The following is a 27,011-nucleotide window of genomic DNA, read 5'->3' as shown; positions in this document are numbered from 1 at the left end:
CAAACCGTCTGCAAAGTTTTTAACCCTTCTAGCTTGGTCACCGACACAACTGTGAAGGTTCTCGAGCAAAAAAAAAATTCAGTCGTGAAAAATATCTATTTTAGAGGGCTGGTTAGCTAACGTTCTCTTTTCATACGGTCACTGCTGGATTATAACACTACTCATTTGAAAAGATTGGAAATCATTGCCTGGTTTTAGCTGGTCGATGCAAGTTGCTAACTGATCTCGATAGTTAGCTGGCACTACAAGATAGCTAGCTAGCAAGCTAGCATGACGACCAGAACTGTCATCATCCCCCTCCCTGGTGACGGCTTAATGGGTAAATTATCTGTATATCAGCAAGTGTCATCTTTCGCACTGTTTAGCCACACTGCGCTGAATTAAATATTGTCGTAATCCTGTAATTTATGTTTGAATGTAGTTTGTTGAAATAATGTATCACTAGTTGGCGAGTTATCAGAATAGCTACGGTTAGCTAGCGGCTAAATATCTGAAGTGTGATCTGGACGGGCTCTCTAGGCTACAGTTGCCAGCTAGCTAAAGACGACATTTAAAAGCTAGGCTACAGTATGGCTAATGGCGATGGGCCAGTCTATTTTCTGAGTGTTCGTATTGGAACAAATTGCTAGTCAGATGGTTAAATTATTCTCATATCAATATTAGTTTTGAGCAGCGTGAATTGTCATTATTTGATTCCGCTTGTCTATCGATATTAATCTCGATGATCCTTTGTGAATGCCAAGTTTTCACTTTTTGTTCTCCAAACTCATGTGTATGACACATTTTCTTTTAATAATTAGTTCTACCCTATCTATTAAGCTAGTAACTAACTAGCACTACTAGATTGCACTCGTTCACTAGCTTTTCTTACTAAGAGTATCATTACTAGTAGACAACATCGAGTATTCGCTTTCCGGGTTAGGCTATAACTTGTGAATTGTAACTAGCTACTACATGTGTATTTTCACACGATGTAGGCCAATCATCCGATTACAGTATTGTGCTTTATTGTTCGAAGATTTTTCGTGATTTTAGCCAACGTTATTTGTTTGAGGAGTGACCAAGTTAACCTACATTAGCATAGCAAAAGTGGGTTTCGAGTGTAGTCATAGTTAGGGTGAGTGAAGAGTGAGGAGATTGGGTGGTTGTCTATGCTGTCCGATTTTCTATAAATGTCTATGTAACTCTTGTCCATGTTACTAACTTTTGCGTCTCGTGTCGATGACGGAGCGTTGCCATCTCCAATAAATTATACCGTTTTGAACTTCAGGATAGCTTGAAGTCCAGCACTAAAATGGTTATTGTCCTAGACCCATTTATTTGCCTTGTTTAGATAGTCAAGTCTCGACTTGTCTCTCAGCAACACTGAAGAATAACCGGCTGCTAGGTGGCGCTAAAGATGCACTTCTGTGGATTTTGTTCTGGTGCCGTGTTTACATTTACATTTAGTCATTTAGCAGACGCTCTTAGATTACGTGTTTAGATGTCAAGACGCACTCCTTAACATATTAATTGTGGAATTAATTGTGATCATCCCTCATTGCCCTGGTGTGGCTATCATGCTTAATCAAATTGGTTCTATGTATGTTAGGCTAGTGTTCTCAGTTAATTGTCATTGACTAGGCTTACGTCTTACTTTATCCAGTTGTGAACAAGAGAGTACTAAAGTTTTCTACTTAAATCCAGTCTGTTTGAATGTTTGGATTTGCTATTCCACGTTACTCATTTGATGATCTTCATTTTTCCAGGGCTCCAAAGGCAATGGATTATGTTCTCTTTACCCAGTGGATGAAGACCATGGAGTACAATGTCATTCTTCACTCTTCTTGTGGCTGGACTCCATTCCGCTGTAAATACAGGTTAGCTGCTGTTTCTAATTTAGAATCTCCCCTAGCTTTCTAACCAGTCAACGGTATGAAGGCATCGCTAAGCTTTGAGGTGCTACAATTAATTTTAAATGATATACGTGTGTATACCTTAAAATGAAGGTTGTAGAGAAGGGCAAATCAGTCAATGGCTGATCAATTGGATGATTTTTTAAATACATTGTTATAACAATACTGAATGAACAAAGATTACTTTTTTAATGGGATGTAGTAGGGCTGGGTGATATGGGTAAAACATTATCACGATAGATATTTATATTTCCATTAAATTTTTTATCAATGATTTCTTAATTGGAAGCTCCCTCGCCATGGCTATCGCTGCCACTGTTTTCGGCAATAAGACTCATTTTCTGCGGTTAACATTAGTTCAAGTTCAAGTCTTTTATTGTCAGGTACACAGAACAACACAAGGTTAGACTGGGCACTGAAATTCTTAAGACAAGACAACTAGCTACTCCACTCGAGGTGCTCAGTATATTTTAGTGAGCGTAGGCTACCATTTCTCCGCAACTTCCTGCTGCATCACAGAAATTAAATGGACTGCTGTTCCTAATTATTCTCTATCGACATAATCAATATTATTGAAAATGAATTAATGTTACGATATCATTATTGAGGGAAGTCATTACTTCGATAAATCGATTAAAAAAATATATAACGCCCATCCCTAGGATGTAGGAAAATAAAAGTATTCAATTCCAAATTAATGAAAATGGGACAGCTTGGTTCAAATTTTGAAGCATGTGCTAAATATCACAGAAAATAACACTTAGGTCCCTAACTTAAATAAGTTGTAAAACCCATGCTGAATTCAGACCTGAATATTGATTCACAAAACCCTTCAACAGTCAACACAAGGGGGGGACATTTACCAATAAATGGGTCCCACTGAACATCAGCACACAACCTCGGGGCCTCTACTTTGAGCTGCCGCTTTATCTTCCAGATTGGATTATTTTCACAAATCGAGTTCATCTTCTGTTACACATTGTTTTGTAAACTTATCAAACACACATTGATATCATTATAAAGAGTAACTGTTGCATCATCATATTGTATGCACTAAATACATAAATCAATGCTGGTCCCTTCAACTGAAAAATATTTTTCTACTGCACAATATATAGGGTTTACTTGAGAATCTATTTTGTTTTGTTTTTCTGGGTTTTTTTCTCGAAGGAAACGTTTATTTTTTGAATAATTATTATTATTAGGAATCAGATGCTTTAAAATTATAAATCAGTAATGCAGTGTCATGATAAAAACGTAAATATAAAAGTTACATGATTTCGGACAATTTCATAAATTGGCATCCATTTAGCATAATTCATTTGCAAATGAATCATGATATCCCAGAAAACGGGGTACGGCATACACCTTCATCAGATGTTTTTTTTTTTTTTCAACCTCGGTGCCCCCGAGTACCCACCCCTCCTTTCTCCAAAGCTGACGAACGCGCACGCGCATGAAACCGTGTGGGAATGGTTGTTTTGTGATCGGGGGTTGGGCCGCTAGGAACGATCGGAGAGTTGCAAGAGTTTGTAATGTCCGCCATGTTGGCCATGGCGTATTGAACCAGGGAGGGAGAGCGGAGCATAAGAAAAAAAGAGACCGACAGAGAGCGACCAAGACCCGGGCCTGCCCGGCTCTATGCGCATCGCCATAGACTATCCGGCTAGCCAATCGAACGGTTGACTCCTAGAGAACGTTACAGATTCATCCATGATAACTCGAAACAGAACTGTTGTTATTCTTAGGAGATCGGATAGATTTATGCTGCATCTTATATTATAAAAATGAGTAAATTGTCGTTTCGGGCACGGGCGCTGGACGCTACCAAGCCTCTACCCGTCTTCCGCTGCGAGGACTTGCCCGATTTGCACGAATATGCCTCTATCAACCGGGCAGTACCGCAAATGCCAACTGGGATGGAAAAGGAGGAAGAATCGGTATGTTTTATCGCTGCAAGACAAGTTCTCGATTTTTGAACATTTTCACATTGTGAGGGGCGCCCCTATATCTTGTCTGCGCAAGCTTGCGCAAAATGGACGCCATGTCTGTTTTCCGTGCACACGATAGAACACGACGAATTTAGCACGTATTATCAGTGTTCAACTGTTATTGTGATACGATGTTTGTATTGGTTCGATATTTGATTCATAAGTTGTGTTATATGTTCATATATTGCATATAATTGTGTCGGAAAGCACAAAGGAGTCACGTGACTCGTTTCTCATCCTCCATTTTGTTGACTTTCTCTTTGGTAAAGACAGTTGGGGATGGGCCTTCCAAGTGGTGTACTTGCAGTTAACATTTGCAAGGGGGAGACACAGAGCAGACATGTTTCTACGAGCGACTAGAAAGAGGGATGTGAATTGCAATATCCAGTGTTAAAAACAGAATCATAACGTACTTGAGAAACTATATTTTGGTTTATAGCTGCATACAGTAGGCCACCTGTGTCGGGTTTCATGTAGCCTATTGCACATGTCCAAGGATTGGCCTAAAGGTATTGTAATTTAGACTAGTGTTGTCATTAATGCCATGTGTCACAACCTGTATATACAGAATATATATTCGATTTGAGTTTGGGTGTGAACTGAAAGATAGGATGGGTGTTAAATCTAAGAAAGCCCCTGCATGAGTATGTGCAGCATCTGGTCCTGGTGGTTCCTGATTCACCTCAGCCAGCCCCAGGGAGGCTGTGTGCTAATGTAAACAGAGGGTAGGGGGAGGGAGGGAACAGATGACTGAACCCAGCAGCTAGTCAGCATCGGCTCACACAGACTGTCTCCCCCCTCTTCTGTCTCCTTTTTTTTTCTTCCTGCAACTGTTGCATAACAGCCTGGAGTGATGGAGGGGAGATGAAATGTCTGTTTTACTACTAAAGGAGCTAAGTGCTGTGGCTGGCTGGCTAGCTGCCTGACCCACATTTTCTCCAGTGGGACCCGACTAGACTTCAATGGCCTATTTTGTGCTTGCGTACCTGTATGTGTAAGGTGTTTGTTGACTACAGGGCTCCTTTCGTCAAATGACCAATCATGGATGGGCCCTGCTCAACAGCAGTGACCTCAGATGGCCTTTAAACGTTCTGCGTGAGATGGACGCATTGAAGATTGTTGGCTGAAGCACACAGGAGCCTACCACCTGCACTAGCCTGTGTTTATAACAAGCGTCGGGCAAGATGTGTTCAACCATGTCACAATGCTCTCTGAGAGATTGACAGCTCAGGCAAGTCTCCGGCCAGAGAAGACACCACGTCCTCACGCGTGTGTGTGTGTTTGTTCGCCCCCCCCCCTTCTAGGAGCACCATCTCCAGCGGGCCATCTCGGCGCAGCAGGTGTACGGGGAGAAGAGGGACAACATGGTGATCCCCGTCCCCGAGGCGGAGAGCAACATCGCCTACTACGAGTCCCTCTACCCCGGGGACTTCAAGATGCCAAAGCAGCTCATTCACATACAGCGTGAGTAGGACCCAGCAGCAGTGGGCAACTGGCCCACGACGTGCCATGTCGGATGTGGGGCATGCTGTCCTCTCTCCGTGAACTGGAAAGGGCTGGTCTGTGGTTTGAATGTAATCTTATTGCGGTATTTAGGGAGCGTCGTCTGCAGTGTGTGTGTGTGTGTTTTGTGTGTGTGTGTGTGTGTGTGTGTGTAGCATGTGTAAGTGATTGTGGCAGCCCCTGGGGTGTCTCTAATAGCAGCTGTGTGATCCCAGAGGTGTCCTGCTGTCTGAAAGCATTTGAGCACACTCCAGCACTGTGTGTGTGTGTGTGGGGGGGGGGGGGTTATGTGCAAGGGTGGGGGAGCTCGGCCCCAAAAGTGATGGGTTAGTGTGGGCCACTGTCTGGATTTGTACACCCCCATAGACCCAGGGGACCATCTCTCAGACCCATTTCCTTGCAAGCCCACACAGTGTGCATCCCTGTAGAGTGTGTGTGTGTATCCCTGTCTGCTCCGCCGCCCCGTCTTTTTAAAGATGCAGGAGGATGGAGAGAGTGCGTGTGGAAAAACCAGGACATGCTTGTCTGGGGTCGGCTGCACGGTGCTCGCTGGGAATGCCATTTCTGAAATGTTACTTTATGGAGGTTCTCACCGGGTCCCTTCTCTTGCCCTCCCTCCCCCCCCGCGTCATAGCTTTCAGCCTGGACACGGAGCAGCCGGACTACGACCTGGACTCTGAGGACGAGGCGTTTGTGAATAAGCTGAAGAAGAAGATGGAGATCACCGCCCTGCAGTTTGAGGAGATGATCGACCGTCTGGAGAAGGGCAGCGGCCAGCAGGTACTTGGACCCGCCTCGCTCCGCAGGAGGGCTGTCCTCACTCCGCTGGGCCAATCCCTACACACAAACACTCACTGTCTCGCTAACAGCCAATGGCCTTTCGGCATGCTTGTAAATGATGAATCCGAATTTTCGGTGCTACAAATGACAATTCATAATATGGTTTCTCATTCCTGTTGAGCAAAAACAAGTTCAATAAAACAGTGCTGACAGTCGGTGACTTTAGGGCTTTCGATCGTTATGGGAGTAGCACAGCTGAGGTGTGCCGGCTTGGCGTTGAGAGATGACAATGTGGCCTTGTGATCCCCCTGTCCCAGGCGGTGAGCCTGCAGGAGGCCAAGCTCCTGCTGAATGAGGACGACGAGCTCATCCAGGAGGTGTACGACTACTGGAGCCGCAAGAGGAAAGGCTGCAAGAGCGGCACGCTGCACCCCACCGTGAAGCAGGAGAGGAGGGACGGATCCAGCACCAGCGACCCCTACGTGGCCTTCCGCCGCCGCACAGAGAAAATGCAGACCAGGAAGGTGAGTCTCGCTGGCGGGGAAACTGGGTGTTTGGGAAGAGGGCGGGTGGGGGGTGAGACGGGTATTCTGTAGAAAAAAATGCCTGTCTGTGTGAGAAAAGAAAGCGAGGGCATTCCCCCCCCCCCCCCCCCCTGTTTCAAACCCGTCCAACGATTCTCCCTCCTCTCCCCCCGGGGCTCGTGCAGAACCGCAAGAACGACGAGGCGTCCTACGAGAAGATGCTGAAGCTGAGGAGGGACCTGAGTCGAGCCGTCACCATCCTGGAGATGATCAAGAGGAGGGAGAAGAGCAAGAGAGAGCTGCTGCACCTCACCTTGGAGATCGTGGAGAAGAGGTGAGGGGCCATCAAAGCCAGAGGAGAACAGCTGCATGGGGTTCTGTTACATGGTCATGCCTCCCGAGATATGGGGGGGTCTGTCGTGGTCGTTTCCTTCAGGGATTCGCTGTGGTTTTTTTGTAACACAATTTCGTATGCTGTTTGTGTGCAGTCGAGTCCCAGTTTTTTTGCCCCGGAAAGTCGTGTTTGGCAGCCCTGAGACATGGGTTGTTATTGTAGACTGACGGCTCCTACTCAAGGCTGTTATGGCTTAGCTTGCCTGCCTGGGGTGGTGCATTGCTAGCAATGTTTTGCGTACCTGTGTTGGGGGTTGTTATTTATTGGAAGCAAGCTTGGCCGCTTCGGTGACTTGGGTACATTGCTGTGCACTGCGTGATCACCTTATTTGGGGGCTTGGAAGTAAAATCATCATGGTGACTTTCAGTCCATTTAAAGTTTATATACAATCTTTAGTGTTGAGCATAGCTTTAGAGTTCCAGTGGTTTCCACCCACACACTGTTGCGGTTCTCACGGTATTTAAACATGGCGTCTCAATGGGATGAATTTCATCTGAGGGGGAGCCTGTCACCAGCACCTGTAAATTGGAATCCTTCCCCCTTGAAGCCCTTTTTTGATTTGCGGTGACATTTCAATTCTCCCTGTTATCAGAGCCTCGCCTCGGCTGCTACTCGTCTCTGGGAGTTTGGCCCACCGGCAGGAGGGGAGGGGTGTTACGTTCTAGCGGTATAGCACCAGCTGGTTATCTAAGAAAGAGCCGATTCTACTTGATGTTTCATTCTGCTTCCTCTCCTTTATCTCTGTATTAGGAACGTGATGCCTGACTTTGGCAGTGAGGTGATGGCTGAGGCGCTGGCCCAGCGCGCCCTGGTCAAGCCCGTGTACGCCATCCCCATCCCCCTGTCCAGCAGCAACCAGTACCGCCACCAGGACCACATGGACCTGAAGGACTACAAAACCAAGGTGAGCGAGGATGCGAGCGGTCCCACGGTGCTGGGCCTCTCCTCCTGCCCCCCACACCACCCTCACCTCACGTCCTTCATGATGTCTGGATGAACTGGGCCTGCAGCAGCTCTCTACCTCTTCACTTCCTCTCCCTGGGGTCCCCCTCGCTTCTCTTCTTTTTGTTCTTCATTGTGCCAGCTAGTTGACTCTATTGTTCCCTTATCTACCCGTTTAACCATGTATTGATGGAACTCCCTCCCACCCCTTCCCCCAGCTCCATCACTGAAGTGTGTTCCATCTCCCCCCCTCCCCTCCCCCCCACTACCACCACGCCCCTTTCTTACCTCCCCAAGGAGGAAAGGGTTTGAATAGAAGTTGACTAACCCCCCGCCGTGCTGGAGTGTGTTCAGGCACGGCGTGGGCAGGGTCTTTAGGGAGTTTTAGGAGGGCTACGCACACGCCATCTGCCCGGGGTGTTCGGCATCTGGCACGCGCTCCCATCTGCATATCAATGATCCTGTGCTGCTTCTCCACGTGCGCGGGCACCTTCAGGGTTTCCACTCAGACGTTTCCATTAGACGGGGCTCTGCGGGCCTGCTTGGTAGGGGAAGGGGGGCGGGGGCTGTGTAGACTGAGTGTGACGGCATCTCTGATCCGGGTGTGTCTGTGTGCGTTTCCCAGCCGGAGAAGACGGAGGTGGTCCGGACGAAAAGGAAATATGAGAAGAAGCCCAAGATCCCGGCCGTGTCGGCGCCCCCCCACTCAGGCCCCTCTGTGTTCAACCCCAAGGACCTGAACCAGTACGACTTCCCCAGCTCCGACGACGAACCCTTCTCCCAGGTACAGCCCTGGAAACCGCTGCGGGGAAACCCTTTTAGCTTGCATCCATGGAATGGATCCAACACCCAAATGTTAATGGCACTTCCTATGGGACTGTACACAATGTCATGTGCTCGTGATGGGATCTGACTGTGGTACAGGGTCGGTGACTTGCAGCGTGTGTGCCCCAGATCTGACACTAGCTGTTTGTTTACCTTTCTTCCCTCCATGTGGAGTTCAGGTCCATTCAGGTTCCTCTGAGGCCGAAGAGGAGAATGACCCAGATGGCTGCTACGCCTTCCGCAGGAAGGCCGGCTGTCACTACTACGCTGTGAGTGCCCTCCCCTTGACACACAAACGCACACACGCTGGTCTATTTTTAGCCCCCGGTGGCCGAGCGGCCGGTCTGCCGTTTGGCTGCCAAAGACATCCCTCTTCCACGCTCTAGTGGCCCGATCAATGCACTGACAGTCTTTCTCCCCCTATCTCTCTATCATGCTTTCTCCCTCTTGTCTCTTCTCTCATTCCTTCTCTGTCTCTCTCTCTCTCTCCCCGTCTCTTTGCTCTCCTCAGTCTCGACCGGACCGGAGCGCCAGCTGGCCCTGGGCGAGCCCCGAGGAGGGCGGGCTGGGCGACCCGCGCTACCGCTACTGCCTCACCTCCCTCAGCGTTCCCCGCCGCTGCGTGGGGCTGGCACGGCGACGCGTCGGCCGAGGGGGAAGGTGAGCTGCAGCCCCCCCACCCGTTACCGCAGCCATAATGGAAGAACAATATATTCACTTGGCATTATCCTTTTATCCAGCCACACTGAGATGAACCCATACCACTTTCCGTGTATAAATAAAGTTTGATTTAACTGGAGCTGCAAAGAAGTGATTGAAGCAGCCAGCCAGGAACTCAGCAGGGTTCAGCCCCTGCACCATGGTGGGAAATGCCTGCAACCCCCTCCCCATGGACCCAGTCCAGTTTACCAGAGTCACACAGAGATCCTAAGCCTTTTGATGAGCCCCCACTGGTGGCTTCATCACACGTTGCATTTGATATCAGCGTGAGAATCTCTAGGCGCACCCAGGTGGGGGTGTAATAAACTCCTTTATTGTTGTATAGGGGAAGCAACTGATAAGGGCCCGGAGGCAGCTCAGGATTCACAGGGCTGTACCTGCTTGCTAGCTGACGTTTAATTATGGCTGCAACATGTTATCAGAGCAGGAGACCTCAGGGCTAGAATGGAAGACTGAACACCTTTTAGACTAGCCCTGTATAGTGACACCTGATGGTTTGGTGTGGTTATCATGTCTATGTTCTGTAACGAGGATCTCTGGTTCCATCGCAGGGTCTTGCTGGACAGAGCCCATTCGGACCTGGACAGCGTTTTCCAGAGCCTGGACTCGGACCCCGAAACGGAAGCGCTCACCCCGGCCTCGCCGCTCCGCGACGCCACCGCCAGTACCTCAGCAAACAATACCTCGAGTGCATCCCACGCCACCCCTCCAGCCTCCACCTCCCCTTTGCCATCGTCGGCAGCACACGCGGACCTCAACGAGATGCTTTTGAACATTAAGTCATGCCGCTGGAGGCACTTTAGACCACGGACGCTATCCCATCCCCGCTCGGGTGGAGGTGACACGTCACAAAGAGGATTTAAGGGCACGCCGTTGGGGCAGTCTGGGACGCTGGGCTCAGGAGGCGCGTCCCAACAGCGCACGGGCCCCCCTCCCGCCCCTGTACACGGTGAGCACCTGTCTTGACACGCACAGTTGGTTTGGGTGTTGTCTTTCCTGAGGCGATAAGGTGGCCATGCTATGTTTGTTTGTTGTCGGCACCTCAAATTGAGCTCGGATCCCTGGCAGAGGGGGAGAGAGAGAGAGGAGAGGAATGATGCATAGAGCCACAGAAAGTGTGCATAGTGCTGAGCAACAGATACTCAGGCAGAGCCTGGGTCTTGGAAGGGCCAGTTAGGTCATGAAGGTGCCTAGCAAAAGCAGCTGAGCGTCTGCCTGAAAGAGCCTGTCTGGGGGGGGTTGACCCCATAACACTTTCTCTCAGAAGGCTGTGTTTCTGGCACAGCTGGGAATGCTTCAGTGTTGAGGAGCAGGTTCCCAAGAACGTGTGTGTGTGTGTGTAGTAGGGGTGTCACGATACCAAAAATTCAGTAGTCGGTGCCAATACCATTAAAATAACACGATTCTCGATGCCAATTTCGATACCATGGTAAAAAAAAGAGGATTGTCTAGATTCCATGTAGGCTACTTGAACCATGAACTTCTTTAAAATATTTGAAAAATAGCAAAATGTCCTACAAAGACATACAAAACATGTGCAATAGAGCATAGCACAACATAATAAAGTGCAATTAAGCCATTCAGCTATCAAGATGAACATGACATGAGTTTACCTTCTAAGCTATGGGCTAACGTTAAAACTACAGCTAACCTAAACTATGTACATAAGCCATTGTAACACACGTGCCCACCATCTCAAACATCATGTAAGGTGTATCTTTGTGTAAACAGAAAAAGAGCATTCTTTGTATGTATTCAGAATTTCGCCGCGACTTCAACGAACATTGATTTATTTTGTATGATGCCAGATGTTAGCATAGGTGCTGCGCCTCTTCTGGAACTGAATCAGAACTTGCCTTGAATTCTTTAAACAAATCCAGATGACGATCTTTCAGGTGCTTAGCTAAATTGGAAGTATTCCCCCTTGGTCAGAAGACTGCGGTAGCATTTTTTGCATAATGGCTTCTGCGGATTAATTATAACGCCACGGTCATCTGCCTCAAACGCAAACTACTTTTTTTGCCTTTCTTGTCAACAAGTCGAAGCGGGGCGATCGCTAAAGCAGCAGTTGTCATCTTGTTTTTCTTAATGTAAACGTCGCCTGGAACACTCCTGAAGGCGCAGCACCGATGCTAACATCTGGCATCGGCGCTCACGGTACTTACGGTGCTTCAAAAAATGGGCATCGTCGGTGTTTTATTATTTTAGCATCGGAAGGTACCGTAAGTATCGGTTCTCGTGGCATCCCTAGTGTGTAGAGGAGTATAATTGGAATATGTTCCCATGCATGAAATGACAAGGGCTGCCTTTTTGTTCCATTGGATTTCGCTGTGTTTGCTGAGAGAGATGTCTTGAAAAGGCGGCGTTCAGTGTCTGCGCCAAAGTGTAAATGCCAATCTTAATGAGGCTTCAATGCTAGCTCTCTTCTGTCTATTACACACATACTGCTGCTGCGCCTTGTTGGAATACATGAGTTGCTGCTGGAGCAACTGTCAATTAGCCAATGTGTTAGTATGAATGGAGCAGTAAGGGGGCAGAGAGTCCCAGCAAGCAGAATGCAGACCACCTGAAGTCAAGGACGTCTCCTCTTCACACTCCTGCTGTTTCCTTTGTTGACTTTGGTGCTCCTTTCAGAGGCCTGGCGTGGACAATTATGCTGCGCGACTTTCAATATCAAAGAACATGTCATGCTTGGAAATCAGTTATATCATTTTAGTAGCGGGTTTTGTAACTTCCTTACTCCCTTACATCATTTCTTCCCTCCAAGCTTTGTTGTCCTTCTGACATGTTCAGGAACACGTTTCCTCTGCTAGGTGTCTCGGATATGTGGTTGCCATACAACAAAAGAAGGATCAGTGTTAATCAAGGTCTGTTTCCATGCATAGGCATCTTTCAGCTTATATCACAGCTGTCAATTTTTGTAGGAATCCGACACATCCACAAACGGTAGACATGCATGCTGTGGGAAACACTCAAACAATCAAATACATCCTCCTACCCTGGGCTAAGATTTCTGGACACTCAGTAATAATACTGTCACTCCTTTTAAGGTTGTCTTTCACATTCCTGAAAGAAGCGTTTGAAACTTAGGACACTCATATACTAGATATTCTTTCCAACCTTTCAAAACTTTTCGAGTTCCATGTTTTCATATTTAATCTTCAGTCTTCCCTTCTGGACACGTAGCTTGTCTAGTTGTTATTCCGCTGCATTGCTGCTTCCTTATTCCTTCAAACCATAATCACTGTTCAGACTTTGTATTCTAGGAAAAGCCTGAGCCACCCTCTTGGCTCTCAGCTGGTCCATGGCTGGCTTAAAGCTAGACCCCCAGCCAATACTGCCTATCAGTGTTGCATTCTACATATAGTTCCTCATTCGTTTCAGCAATGCCTTCCTCTGACATCTGCAGTGATTGAATGAGCATCCAGTATTCCTAGCGTGGAGAGATTTCCTGTTGGGTGAGGAGCAGCTGTATCCCGTTAGCATGCTAGCACAAGGCCATGATGAGGGTCTGCCTGCCTTGGTCACCTGATCTCACCCGGTTCATTCTTGGATGGAATCCATCAAGAGTCCCTCCAGGCCTCCTGACGTCTCCTCCAGCCCCATTCACATAACGAGCAGATCCTCAGCCCTGCGGCAGTCAGGCTGCACTCTGGGAGAGCACCTGCACTGTTCCCACTGGGCCCCCACTGGGCCCTCACCACCAAACACTCCATTTACAGGATGTCCCATTACCAGTCAGTTGACGCTGTTGATGCGTGTTTGAATTGTAGTTTAGGTGTGAGTGTGCCCGACTGTTCAGACCTTGGGATTGGATGTCCTCTGGCCTCCACTCCCAAGTACCGTGATCATATTAGGAGGGTCTATTTTAGCCATGTCCACGTTGTCAGGGGCATGGACGTGCAGTTACATAGGGTCATTGGAGGAGATGTTGTAAAGAACTGGTTAAAGCTTTCTTGTCTTGTGCACACTATCCCCATGGATCTCAAATCCTTGATGGAGTTGTTGTACCTATAACAATAATAAGCAGTGCTCACTTCCAAGTGCAGTCTTGTGCCTGGTTCTTCTGACGGGATCTGGTGTGTGTGTGTTGCTCCTCCCCAGGGTGATGGTGTACTTATTAGTGGCATGTTATTTTTTAAGCACGTGTTTGAACACAACGCAGCGTGTGAGAAACCAAGGATCTATGACACGGAAACCTGAAAATGTGCTTGTGCTCTTAAGCCTGAAACTGGTCCCCCCTCAAATTGATTTCACTGACAAAAATCTCTCAGTAATGACCTGGCTATTGATTTGCTCTGATTTACTACATTGAACATGTATGCTTTTCTGAGTGAAGAACCAGGGCTTGAAATTAACTTTTTTACTTGGTAGCACTGGTGCTCCCAACTTAAAAATTAGGAGCACTAGCAAAGATTTAGGAGCACTCACCGAAAACGTTGTCTTTTCACCTCTTCAAATGGGTGCGCATTAGCTCCAAGTGCTTTGGGATAACTTATTTTTCCCAGAAAGCTCATAGTGCTGATTGTGTGTGTGTGTGTGTCCAGTGTTCACAGCAGAGCAGTACCAGCAGCACCAGGAGCAGTTGGCCCTCATGCAGAAACAGCAGCTGGAGCAGATCCAACAGCAGCAGAAGCAGGCAGCAGACACCAACGCCACACCCAACACACAGGTCAGTGCCCCCACAACCTGAGGATTCCCCCCCAACACGGCCCGCCGCCCCCAGTCTTTGCTCCAGCACCTAGACGCCTCTCCCCGAGTTGCTCACCTAGTGTGTGTGTGCATGTGTTCTGTCCAGATCCTGGTGATTAAGACGCTTGACCAGGCCAGTGCCCAGTTTGCCGCCTCGGCCCTGCTCACGTCAGACCAGCTGCTGGCCTTGAAATCTAAGGAGGAGGGGGTGCTGGGAAGTGGAGTCAACGGGGTCCTCCCCAGTTCAGGTGAGTTCACTGAAATGGACCAGAACCTATCCCCAGCTACCCATGTGGGAGCCAAGTCTTTGGCCCATTTTTAAAGCTCGACATTGGCTGGGATACGTTAGTGAAGTGGACCTGGTCCAGACGGCGGACTAAGCTCTGTTTTCCGTGTGTCCTGCCAGGCGTCTACAAGGGCTTACACATCTCCAGCACCACCTCTGCTCCGCACCACGCCACCCAGTCCCCCCCGATCTTCCTCCAGCCCTCCCCCAACACCACCACTCCCTCCCCTGCCAGCGGCACTCTGGTGCCCACCCCCAATGCCCACGGCGTCCCCAACGCCACTCAGGTCCTGCTCGGTAACAACCTCCGCCTGAGCGTCCCGGCCGGGCGCCACATCCCCAGGACCCTGGGCGGCGTGACGGCATCTGCCTTAAAGCTGGCCACGGCCTCCAACTGTCAGATGCCCAAGGTCACCGGGACTGGCACCATGGACATGAGCTCCAGGTGAGGGAGACAGAGGTTCACACACACACACACACACACAACTAGCCGTGTCGTGGACAGCTTAGTTTTGGCCACGTCATGGTAAGGTCTTACGTCTCCAAATGTATTCTTGTGCTTTCCTGACGTTTAACATCCGAGGTGACCTGATTTTCTCGAATGTGTTCGCCCCTCGCCCTGGTGGAAGCCGTCGCTGCCTCTGTAACTGCACCAGTCGTGTTTCTACATCTCCGTGTTCTTTCCGTCCTCAGGGATAATCACGACCAAGACAAACCAGCACTGACCAGCCTGGCGGACAACACAATGGCCATGGAGGTGACGTAGTGGCCCATGTCACCCCCCTCTCCGACTCTCATCTCTCTCTGTCCTCCGCCAGGCCCCCGGCCCTCTCTCTAGGTGCTGTGCATCGTAGCAGTGGGAATGCAAAAGAGACAGCAGGACTTTCTCTCACACACACGCATACTGACTGATCTCCATGGCAACCGTGGGGGGATCAGACGCAATTCTCATCTCCATGCTTTTTAAAACTTTTTTTCATTTCTCGTTATTGTTAATAAGAGTAAAATTGACATCTGTAAATTATGAATATGGCAAATTAGTATCTGTACAGTAACTACATATTTGTAATACACTTCCCCCTACCCCTTCTTGTACATATGTTACTTGAATACAGAACTGTCCATTTGTGATGTTTTGCACTTGGGAATAAAAACGAGAGGAAAAAAAATTGAAACTACGAACCATGTTGTGTGAGAGATGCGAGAGTTGTATAAAAGACTAGCTTCATCATGTGCATGGTGCAGAGCCTGCTGTTTTATCTATTTATTGTGCTGTGTTTACAGTTTCTGTTTTTATTTTATTTTGTAATTTCTTTATTTTTCTTTTTTTTGTACACTGTATCTTCATTGGTTTCTGTGCTGTAGTAAATGTTTGGTAGCTCCGGACTCCTGGGTATGTTGTATTATGGTGACTTCCCCCTGAGGGAACACTGCACCTCCCTTGTGGATCTTGTGGAATTCAAAGTGGTGACATGCATACATACAGACTCTGTGGTGAGGAGAGCCGAAGGAGAGGAAGGTTGGCTTTGGTTTACTGAATGGGGGGGGGGGGCTTTCTCTCTCTCTCTTCCTGGGATCTTCCATTTACATTGTCCTGACACAAGTAACAAAACGGCAGTGAAGTCTCTTCTTCCCAGAAGCCTCTGCTGCTTCTGACTCAAAGCACTATTGTTTTTGTTTGTTTTATGGTTTTGATAATTATTGATGCTGCTTTTGTATTGATACTTTTGGTCTGTCTTTTTCATGCAATGGGAGTCCTCAGATTTATTTTAAGCCCTCCCCATCTTTTGTTTCTTTACTTTTCTTTTTTGTACTACAGAATTTAGTTATTTTTGTAATTACACCTGTTTTTGTGGTCAACTTGATTGTAAGCTTCTATTGAAAGACTTCATTATTTTGTTACTTGTTTGTGCATAGGTGATAAGGGAGGTGAGCAGCAGTTATGGCTGTACGTGTATCATCATCATTCCATTTTCGGACAAGGAAAAAAAAGAAAAGCTAACAGGTGATGGAGGAAAGCTGCTTCTTTCCTCTATTTCCCCACCATTTTGTTTTGGGAAAAAAATAAAAATTCTCCAGATGGCTGCAAGGCCAAAAAAACAGAAGTATCGGGTGCCTTCCCTCGGGAATTCTATATGTGCTCTCTTCTGTGAAGAGTTAGGCACAAAGACAGTGCTACTTAGTAGTACTCCTCGTCTGTGTCCAGGATCTGAGTGTCCAGTCCGATGGCAGGATATATCCTTGAGGTTTTCTTGTCCCACCTGGAGGCTGAAAAGACAAAAAAAAAAAAAGAAATGTGACAGAACTTTAACGGAAAAATATGACAATAAAGCCCAGGGCATTATATGTGAACTTTATAGACTTGCTGTTCTTTTTGTGTGTGGGGGTGTGTACACTGTACAAAGAATATTTGAATTATTTGATGTCTCTACTTAGCTATGAGTGATGGAACATGAATAAACTAAGTATCCTGGTCAATGTTGACAACGGGTTTAACAAGTCGAGATATATTTAAGACTTGATCGAATAGATCCATGGTGATACATTAATGAAAGTTTATGAAAATTCTACACTCACATGCATATTGAGGTTTAAAGCCTTTCTCTCGTTTCCTAGTGTTAGTGAAAATTCTCCTGCGACAACATGGTTGCAAGCAGCGAATTTGCCATGGAATGGCGTGATGAAAGCAGAGAAACCTTGAGTTGATTAGCCATTGTGTGTGTGGGTGGAGGTCGTACTGGGAGAGCTACCTTGGCTTAGGGAGAGACCTGTGGCGTGGAATCAATTATACACTGCATGCCTCTGACGGGAACGCTCTCACTCAATCAGACACACAGTGACCCACAGTGACAATTGTTCTCACCATGACAACGCTCGGTTTTGAAAGCTCAGCAAAGCGAAATAGCCACCTTTTCACACTTTGCTTCTGGGAACTCAACCTGTGTGCCAACTATAGTTTTACGGGCGCGCGCTCCATAATTCATTTAGAATTTCCGGGCGTTGGCGCAGCATTCGGGTATGGGGGAAACTGGACAGGGTGACAGAAATAACCGCATGGAATACAAACTGCAGCTGTTCACCGCTGGATCAAATGCCCTCAGCAATTGGGAGGGCTGGTCGCCAAGTCGGTTAACCCCCTCGCTATCCTTCTCCCTCGAAAACAGGTGCGACAGTCAGAGCCGGGTTTAGTTGGATGCAGTTCACCACCAGAGCTCAGTCTGAGGAAGAATTTGAGATCGATTCACCATCACACTCACAAAGAGACTTGCCAAAACACAATTGACTAACACACACATAACCCCCATTGACACCCCCCCTCCCCCCATCAAACACATTGGGCCTACACTCCCACGTTGTATTTGGTAGATACCTGTTTGACAATATTCCTTTGCTGCATTATGTATCGGTAGTGAAGGAATGTCCTGGCTTCAAGCTCTTGCTCTCTATTCTTTTGTATTGTGTTATAATGCTTAAAAAACAATATGTGAACCAAAAAGATAAAGTGAGGGGGAAAGAGAGAGGCTGTGTATCTTTCTTGTACTGCAGAAATGAAGTCGGACAAGTCTCGGTTTGATAACGAATGAGTTTATTTTGTTGGCCTTTGCCTTGCCAGGTGTGGAATATTGTATTCTGTGTACAATTTGTTCTGAGAAAGAGAATGATTGAGGCTTGCTGCCCCATTTCCTGCAGACACGTTGATGATAGCATGAGGCCCTTCTCCACACCTCGCTGGCCCATTCTCTCAGGACTAGTTCATTCTCTCTGGATGTCTGCTCCTTAGCACAAGGCAAGATGGAGCAGCAGGAACTGTTGTGTGCAGCCCCTTGAGAGAAAATTGCCTCGCTCAATAGAGGCCATTCAGTTTGTATGGTACCATAAGTGCTCACTCCTCAGTGAAGAGGAAACTTGGAGAAAACAGTGCTGAAACGCTCTGGCAAGCGCTGCTTTTTAACAGGAACACTGGGTCTCCATCAACAGTAGCTCTCACAAGGCTGACTGGTGGATTTATCTCTAATAAGCCAGCAAGCAAACTCGGCCCAAGTGATGGTACATAGGCTGTGTGTGTGTGTGTGTTTGTGTGTGTGTGTGTGCATTTGATCTGATCTCTCTGTGTTTATGTGTGTCTTTGTGGGCATGAATGTGTCACTGCACTGTCTTCTGCGACTTTGCCCATCACGTCAACCTGACGGACTGGATAGAACTGCTAAAGGAAGTGAATCATGGCTCGAGTGAGGGGACCTTCAGGTAGGAGGCAAGCACAGCAGAGGAAAATGTCCTGCAGTTTCCTGAGAGGCAATAGAAACAGCTTTCAATTGTTGTCTTCTTCTCTGGACGATTAAACCATCAATTGTATAATTGCTGTCTGTTTGTCAAGAAGATTACAAGGCAGGTTCAGTCTTGCACATGATGGTTGACAAGAATAACCAATGTATTTTTTTCTGCATATTTCTAAGCTTTGTTGCCACAGCAACCTTTTTTCTTGACATCCAGTCTCTGGTTCTGTTTCTGGTTTAGTCTTCCTACGTTTATTCTGTGGCAGTGAATTCTGCTACAGCTGTTAATTAGAGGAGTGCTTGAAAGGTCAGAGAAGGCACTCTTGCACTGGAAGGGTTATGTTATACATGTATAATGCATGTCTCCACACAGGTGCCAAGATGTGGGTCAGTAATTGAATAAAACTATATACAGATATAGTTGCTGTACAGCCTGAATTCTAGTCAATGTTCCTCTTTCATTTTACTTGTCTCCTTTACCACTGGTCACTAATTCTGCCCCCAAAAATCGAAATGTTCTTTCCAATAGGCCTACCCAATTAATCAAAACATATTCAACCTGCAACCACAAACATTTGAGTCCACAATTTTGGCAACCAACCACACATGGCTGTATTTCCCTGAAACGAACAAGTTTTGGCCTACATTATCAATGGTGTAAGGAGCCCTGAAAATCAATCTGCATTCAGACTGGAAACTTTCATCAAGGTAATAATGTCCAGTTGTGCATGTGTGTTTGGAGAGGAATCCTAATTAGTTGATCCACCACACCAAAGCAGAAAACAGTTCATTTCGGTGCCTTGGTTCTCTGTAATTATTACGCATCTTTTGTGATGTGGTTCATAAAAGGATAGAGGCAAAGCAAGACTGAATGTCATGATTCAGATGTTGTGGAGAGAAATGAGTGACATGCATAGCCAAGCTTTTCAGCATTGTTGAGAGGCCATTTCTCTGCAGCATAGACCAAGCCTTTTTGGCATTGATTTTGCGCCGTTATACTGTCAACCTGGCCTCTGTAGTCGTCGGTAGCTTTTTAGATTTTACTGATTTACCTATAGAAGAACATTGGTTGAGATTTTTCTACTGTGTGAATTTTGTGGTTCACTGCATACAACAACAACAAAATTCAATGGTGGATGAAATCTTCATATTTGAAAAGATGTCCCTACCCTTTACACCGCCACAAATGACAACCGGGGAGTGGAGTATTGGGTTTCAGAGAGAAAACCAACTTTTATTTTTATTAAATGAGAAATACTTCAACTCTTTCCATGACCATGTAGAGAAAACCCTTTTCTCTCACCTTCCTGAATATTTCACTGGGGGTACAATAGTTTGTTTCCTCAGTATCACTAATTCAACCTAATCCATTTACAAATGTTATTTGGATGATAAAATTTAATTGTCGAGTGTTAACTAACATAAATATCCATGCTATTGTAACTGCATTCTGCATTTTACTGTGAAAGAAAGTTGACTTTTCACATTCAAATAAAAAGTTGATCCGTTTTTTTGACCTTCATTATGAAATAATAAAATCAACCAGAGATCCATCAGATAAATAGAACAAGGTTGTTCACCCAGTCAGAAGGATAGCTTGACAGCTGCCAGAGGTGTGAGTCAAAGACACAGCTAGGACCGGTACTGCTAGTACATATGACTAATAGCCGCAGCTATCAGTGTTTGAGCACGTCTACCTCCCCTCTTCACTCTCGAGTTCTCTCAGCTTGCTGTGGCAACATCCCTCCCTATGTTTCCTCAGCCTATAATCAGGGCAGTCACACAGGGAACTACAACAAAGAAGACTGGTGCTCATGTGACAAAGGTGCGTGGAAACATCAATCCAAAGCTTTTGAAATCATTAACTACTATCGGACAGAAATCACACCACCGACCTCGGAAATGAGGCTGGACCTGGCTCTCATTGGCCATCGGCCTGCCAAAGAGGCTGAACCTTTGTCTCACAGACAGGCAGACAGGTCTTCCTGGAAGTGTTTTCTTCCATTGATAGACCAAGCTGAGGAGAGCTGTGACCTTTCAATCATCCCCTCCAGGGACAGGAAGGGGAGGATCCACCACCTCGATGCGAGAGATTGAAGACGGCGGCAGGCTTTTGTTGCTAGGCAGCGAGGTCCTCACAGAGACAATGTCAACAAAGGTGGAAATGAAAACTGGATCACGTTGGCCATTTGAGAATAAACACAACCATCCGAGTCCAGGGTCCATCTGTGTGTGTGTCTGTCTGTCTATCCATCTGTCATATGTCCATCCATCCATCCAGCCATCCAATTCATTAGTTTATCTATTCCTCCATCCATCCATCACAGTCTGACATCAGCAGCAGCCTGAGACAAGTAGGGCTTGAAGCACATTTGAATACTGCTCAGTATAATCTTAAACATGTTCACTGACAGGTGATCATACCCCTCTGTTGTGTGTTGACCTCAGCAGTGCAGCACCAGTGAATTACATTGTCCTAATGGACCATTTAATCAGTGCTGACCTAAATGGAACTTTGATTACTGTTTAATGGAGTTTTATTGGCCCTATCAGAACTCATTACCCTTGACAATATGGCCATGACGTTGATGGTACACTGAGACGGTTGAGCTTGTGGTCTGGTGACAGGAAATAGATGGAAAACGAATGGGATGCAAGTGTGTGTGATGGGGTTAGAACACCTTCCGCTCAAAATTGTTTGGTCCTCTCAGTTTCTCTGTAGTGCCTTATTCTGTACTTCAGCATCAGTGTTTGCCATGCTTTTCCATGAGATTAGATCACACAGGAAACATTTGGGCAGTATGATGTTGTGGCCGACATGTTTTGAAACCACAAAGTTGCATCTCACATTGGTTGACATGCTCTTTTCCCATCTGACAAGACGCAACTAAAGTACAATGTGCTCAGACCTAAAGGATACAGGATATCCTCGGGACCCGAGGCCCTGGCTAATCCAGCTAGTTCAGAACCAGATTAAAGGTTGTTCCTGTGGCCATGCACAAGAGGCAATAGATGCAGTACGAAAGAGAGAGCGAGTGAGATTTAGAATGGCGGAGGCATAGATTCCCACTCACACACCTGTTCCCAGAGAGTGTGGGAGTGAGAGACTGGGGGATGAGTGCAGCAGTATGAGTGCAGGGAGACAGAGAGAGCTCGCCACCACAACAGGCCCACTGTTCCCTGGCACCTGCCTCCTCCCTTCCTCCCTCCTCTCCACTCCCCACCAAACAGACCCCTTCTCTTAGGGCACTACTTTGAAAATGTAAAGGAGGGGGATAGTCATTTATCCCTCGAACCATGTTTAAAGCTCCGAAGAACCACTCACAAAGAAGGTCTTTCAGTGTACTGAGAAGGGCCAGGATAAACCAGCCTGCCTGCCAGGTATCTGTTCCTGATGTGGTTTTGAGGTTGCGTTCATAAAATGGCACCTGCCACCCATAGCCTGTTCAGGTCCTGACTCTCCAGCTGACAAAGGGAAGTCTACTTCCCTTTCCTCCTCTCCTGTTCAGAAGCCCTTCTGTGAGGCATATCGCCAGATACCTTATTGACTCATTTATTTTTCTTCTGGAAATCAATGAGAGAAGAGTATAAGAATAAAACTGAATTTTGCAAAGCAATTTTCCACAAGGACACATCCTGTCAGGCAATGGTCAATCAATGAGATGGTTTTCCAGGATGTTGAAGATAATTACAATGATTGAATCAGTGGATCTGCTGACTAGCCTCTAACTCTCCTTTAATTTGCATGTGTGGGAGAAATTGATATTGTGTGAAATGCTTAGCTTGCCTTTCATTTAATCTGTCACAGAAGTCTGTGTAAGTATTCGTTCCTTATTTCACATTTAAAGTACATGAACTAAAACTCCAGTTGAAAACTTCTTCCTCACTAGCCGTAGTGCCCTTGACAGAAAAATGTCCTGTTGATTATGTTTTTATATATATATTTAAATATATATTTACATCTTGTTTGTGTTCAGTGTCTGTGTGTTTGTGTGCCTGTGCTCCATCTGTCTGCGTGTGTTTACTGCACCAGCGTACTAGATTCTGATAGGATGGGAAATCATTGGTCATACAGTGTATTGATTGAAAAGCCACTAAGGTGGTCATTTTATGTACCAATTATTATGTCGGTCAATATGACTTTAACTAAGTATATAAATGGTGTATGAATTCTACATGGCCCATTAGATTTGGGGTTGGGGCAGGAGGTAACATTTATAACTGTTTTTCAAATGTGATGCTGCAGAACATTCTGCAAAGCAATAAATAGATTGAGGAAATGCAAAAGATTGTTCATCCCAATGGCGTGTTTTGTTTGCCAAACTGCCTCAGGATTTACAATGAAACCTCTATTTTTGGAATCTGACACAATTGTTTTGTTTACTTGATGGCTACACTCCTGCTTATTGGCTTAGGAGCCAGTAAGTGTCCCATATAGAGCTGTGACAAAACCCTTCCTGTTGGAATTTTTTATTCAGTCATTCACCACTGATCAGTAGATCTTTTATGGTCTTTATTTGTTTAATTTGTTTGCATGTTTGTAAAACTGTTGTGCGATGGTGCTTGTGTGTGTGTGTGTGTGTGTGTGTGTGTGTGTGTGTGTGTGTGTGTGTGGGGGGGGGGGGGGTATGAATGTGTGCACCTCAGTGTGTGTGTGCATGAGTTGTGCATGCTAATGATCATGTAAAAATGATGTGTATGTATCTAATGATCACAGTGTCATAGGTAATGACGTGTGAACAGGATTGCCTGTATTCCTCTGAGAGACATCCCCCCACACGCAGTTGTGCAAACACACGCTCACACACAGAGACACACAAACACCCCTCCTCTGTTAATGAGGGGGAACACGCAGCCAGCTGGTGTGGCTCACACACACCTAATCCCCCCCTTCAATTTGTCAACTCTCCAAATCCAATCCAGCCCATTTCCCGTTCAGCACGTCATGCATTCTGTGAGGTCCTCTCACAGAATGCATGACGGTCCCCAGCACCATCCTGGTTCTTGGTGTCCTTTGCCCTCCATGTAGAAGCCTTTAGCCCAGTGCTCTACCTGGCCAGCTTTTGCTGATAGCAACAATTGTGTTGACCAGCTCTTGAAGATAGCTGCCAACCACACCTAGTTTTTGTGGGCTTCCACCAGTAAGTGGGTGAGAATACATTGTACATGTAAAAGCAACAAACTAAGAAGAGCACTGTTTGTCCAATGGTTTCTTTGTAGCTAAAATATACATAATCCTTGAACAATGTCTTCAATAAACTACTTAACAGTAATCTGGACATACCTTCTGCTAACGGTACTAAACTAGCCCAGGACTAAGGCTAATCGTCGCAGACACCAACACCAGGCCCGAGCATCCAATGGCTGGTGCAGCAGGAAGATTTGACATGACCTGTGGTGGTTTATCAGCAGATTACCTGGTCATCCTAATCATCCAATGTGTTGTACTAACAAACAATCTGGTTAGCAACTTGCTGACAGCCATGATTACGGCTATTATACTGGCTGACCAAATGTTTGCACAGTTATTGGTCCATAAGACAGCACCTTTGCAAACTTTTGTGTTCATGAATAATTTAAAACATTGTATGTCCTTAGGGATCCTTCACATTCAAAACACATGCACTTGCTCTCAAATCTGTTTTGCATCACCCAGGATAACATAAAAGCCCTGAGTATATCCACACAGCTCTTGTATCACAGTGTTTCGGTGTACTGTGATGCAGGTTCATGCTCAGTATACATGTTGTAGATCACATGTGAGCTCTCTCCCAGTACCTCTCCTCAGTGCAGGCTAACTAAGGACCAGCTGTGAGGTAAGCGCTCATGGCCTCTCCAGTCCCAACACCACCCTGGATGCTGCAGTTCGACGTGTCTGCAGCTGAATGAGTCTGATTAAGGCTTGTTCAGAGGCAAGCTCGTGCCCGGCCCCCAGCAGGTAGGCTTCAGAAACACAGTATCAAATCAAACGTACCCCCAGAGGAAAGGCTCCAGCAACACAGTATCAAATCAAATTCACCCCCAGAGGAAAGCGACGGAACATCCAATCCAAAGGGTTTACCTGTTGACAGCTTACCTCTTTAGAATCCTTATGATGAAGTATTGGACAGGTATGGTGATTCATTAACTTAGAGGATAATAAATAAGTAGAAAGAATGTTGAATGTGTGTGCATGTGTGAACTGTTACTCGATTTATTGAGTGACAGAAAATGGGGTGAGTGTAGACAAAAAATTTGTATTTTTTTATTTTGATGGAACTGGTAAGATAACAGAATGGTGCACTTAAAGTATAAAGATAAAACTAAATACTAAAAACAACAAAACAATATAATTAAATGATATTTTAACCTTTTGTTTGATTGTTTAATTTTATCGAATGTATTTTTTGGAATAGATAGGTAATGATATTCAACATGAATAAAAACTTGTAATATATCTAAAAACACAAAGTGGTTCTCTAAGCAAGCATTACTGAAATGGAAGGACCATCTGCCATCTAGTGGTAAAGGTAGTTACTGTTGGAGCTTCCTGCTACAGCCCACAGCGTGTCACAGAAGTTAAAAAACGAAAGCCTTTATATAAATAAATAAATTCAAGTGTAAAAAATTATTTCATTCTTTACAGGCATAGTAGTGGTCAACATCTTTAGTCTGCATTCTTTGTTTTAAGGTTTTCAAGATTCTGCAGATCTCAAGGACATCTTAATGTAACAACAATGGTGACAACTCTTATTATCATGTTTCTGTTTATTTTTCTGTTTTTTTTACATGTGCTTTATCAGGAAAAAGTGTGCCCTGACAATGAACATCATCTTTGGTCCCCAAAAAAATGATACACTGTCTCTAATCACTTGTCATGCTGCACTGCCAGGTTAGTCTTTAGAGGTCAAACGACCAACCGGCAACACACTGGAATCAACAGGAGCAAAGCCCCGCACAGCCACCGTTACCATAGAAACTTCAGATATATCCAATTGCCGCTGAACACATATGTGCTCTGTCTTGTGGATGGTTTTTAGTGAACATTCTGTGGACTGAAAGCTGTATGGATTGTTCTTAAGACCATTCTGAAAGGATGTTGTTACATTGTCTATATGAGATACCTCCAATTCATATTATGTGAATGACCATCATTTATTGATTGTCTCTAAGAGGTTAACAATGTGCAGAAAATGATATACCTATGTTTCAGGTGTACTGCTCATTCAGTCTATGATTATGTGTATCAGGAGCAGTATGTATTTATGTTTGTGTGTATTTGTATGTCTATAATCTAAGTCTATACGTGTTTTGTCTGTTCATCTGTTCTTTCATTTAGATGTATGGATGTACAGTATCCATCCATCCATTCATCTCTAGTCTACATGATGTGTGTATGTGTTGTTACTATGGTGACAGCCTTAACAGACAGCCCCTCTGCATGAGATGAATAGGGGGACACATGAGGCATCTGTCTTTGTGTTGGTGAAGGCTACACCACCCTATGGCTGCCTGCAGTCCCACCTGTTCCCTAATCAACATCCCATGGCCACATCAAAAGACAGTCAGGACCATGTCTTGTCTTGAAAGGAAAGCAGCAAAGCTGAAACCCATTCAAGCCAAACTCTTTAAGGTTCATTTTTTCTGATTGTATGCCAGTGTGCGTGGGATGCATGAGATGCATGGGTTGAATCAAACAAACCCGTTGGACTGCTGCCCAGTTTTGCTGGATTCCAGCCAGGTTCAATGTTCAGAATACTCCCACTCTATGAATACAGAAATGAGAGAAGAGGAATTCTGGAAATATATCCAATGTTTCAGATCATCATTGAAAGTGTAAAAAAAGAATGAAAATAACAGATGACTTCCATTGTTTAGAGAGAGTACTCTAACCTCGGAAAGCCATGAATTACTCATCAGCACAACAATTCTTGGAGAACACTCATGGTAGAGAGTGTATCAAGCATTTATTTTACATCCTGTGGAGACAGAACACACCATGTTCAGTAGATTTCACTGCAAACAGAAAACAGATATGTTTCAAATGGTCATAGCTATGATAGAAATCCTCTACAAAGGAAATCTTTTGGGGATTCTTTGTTTATTAGTCTGCACCCCTCACCCCCTTATTCCCCCAATTACGCCATATTTTGGAATCTATATGAATAAAAGTAGAGAGTGTTTGCATGTGAGGTTTCTGTTGTAC

General features: G+C 45.7%; 1 protein-coding gene across 2 annotated transcripts; it reads left to right on the top strand.

Moving 5' to 3' along the window:
* The first annotated feature begins 7 nt into the window (after window positions 1-7).
* LOC124470059 (enhancer of polycomb homolog 1-like) lies at window positions 8-16,941 on the top strand. Of its 2 annotated transcripts, XM_047023746.1 has the most exons (15): window positions 8-319; window positions 1,749-1,859; window positions 5,191-5,350; window positions 6,024-6,169; window positions 6,487-6,693; window positions 6,879-7,027; window positions 7,838-7,991; window positions 8,655-8,813; window positions 9,034-9,123; window positions 9,366-9,514; window positions 10,126-10,523; window positions 14,122-14,246; window positions 14,373-14,514; window positions 14,673-14,997; window positions 15,246-16,941. In XM_047023746.1, exons 3-15 carry the CDS (start codon window positions 5,251-5,253, stop codon window positions 15,316-15,318), a joined length of 2,217 nt encoding a protein of 738 aa, XP_046879702.1. In that variant the 5' UTR covers window positions 8-319; window positions 1,749-1,859; window positions 5,191-5,250; the 3' UTR covers window positions 15,319-16,941. The 2 variants fall into 2 exon arrangements, with proteins under 2 accessions (XP_046879702.1, XP_046879701.1); XM_047023745.1 differs by lacking the exons at window positions 8-319; window positions 1,749-1,859 and adding an exon at window positions 3,388-3,835.
* Window positions 16,942-27,011: the final 10,070 nt, after the last annotated feature.

The sequence above is a fragment of the Hypomesus transpacificus genome, chromosome 8 (assembly GCF_021917145.1).
Source record: "Hypomesus transpacificus isolate Combined female chromosome 8, fHypTra1, whole genome shotgun sequence".
NCBI classification, from domain to species: Eukaryota; Metazoa; Chordata; class Actinopteri; order Osmeriformes; family Osmeridae; genus Hypomesus; species Hypomesus transpacificus.
Note: the sequence above shows the minus strand (reverse complement) of the source record. Positions and strands in the feature narration are given on the sequence as shown.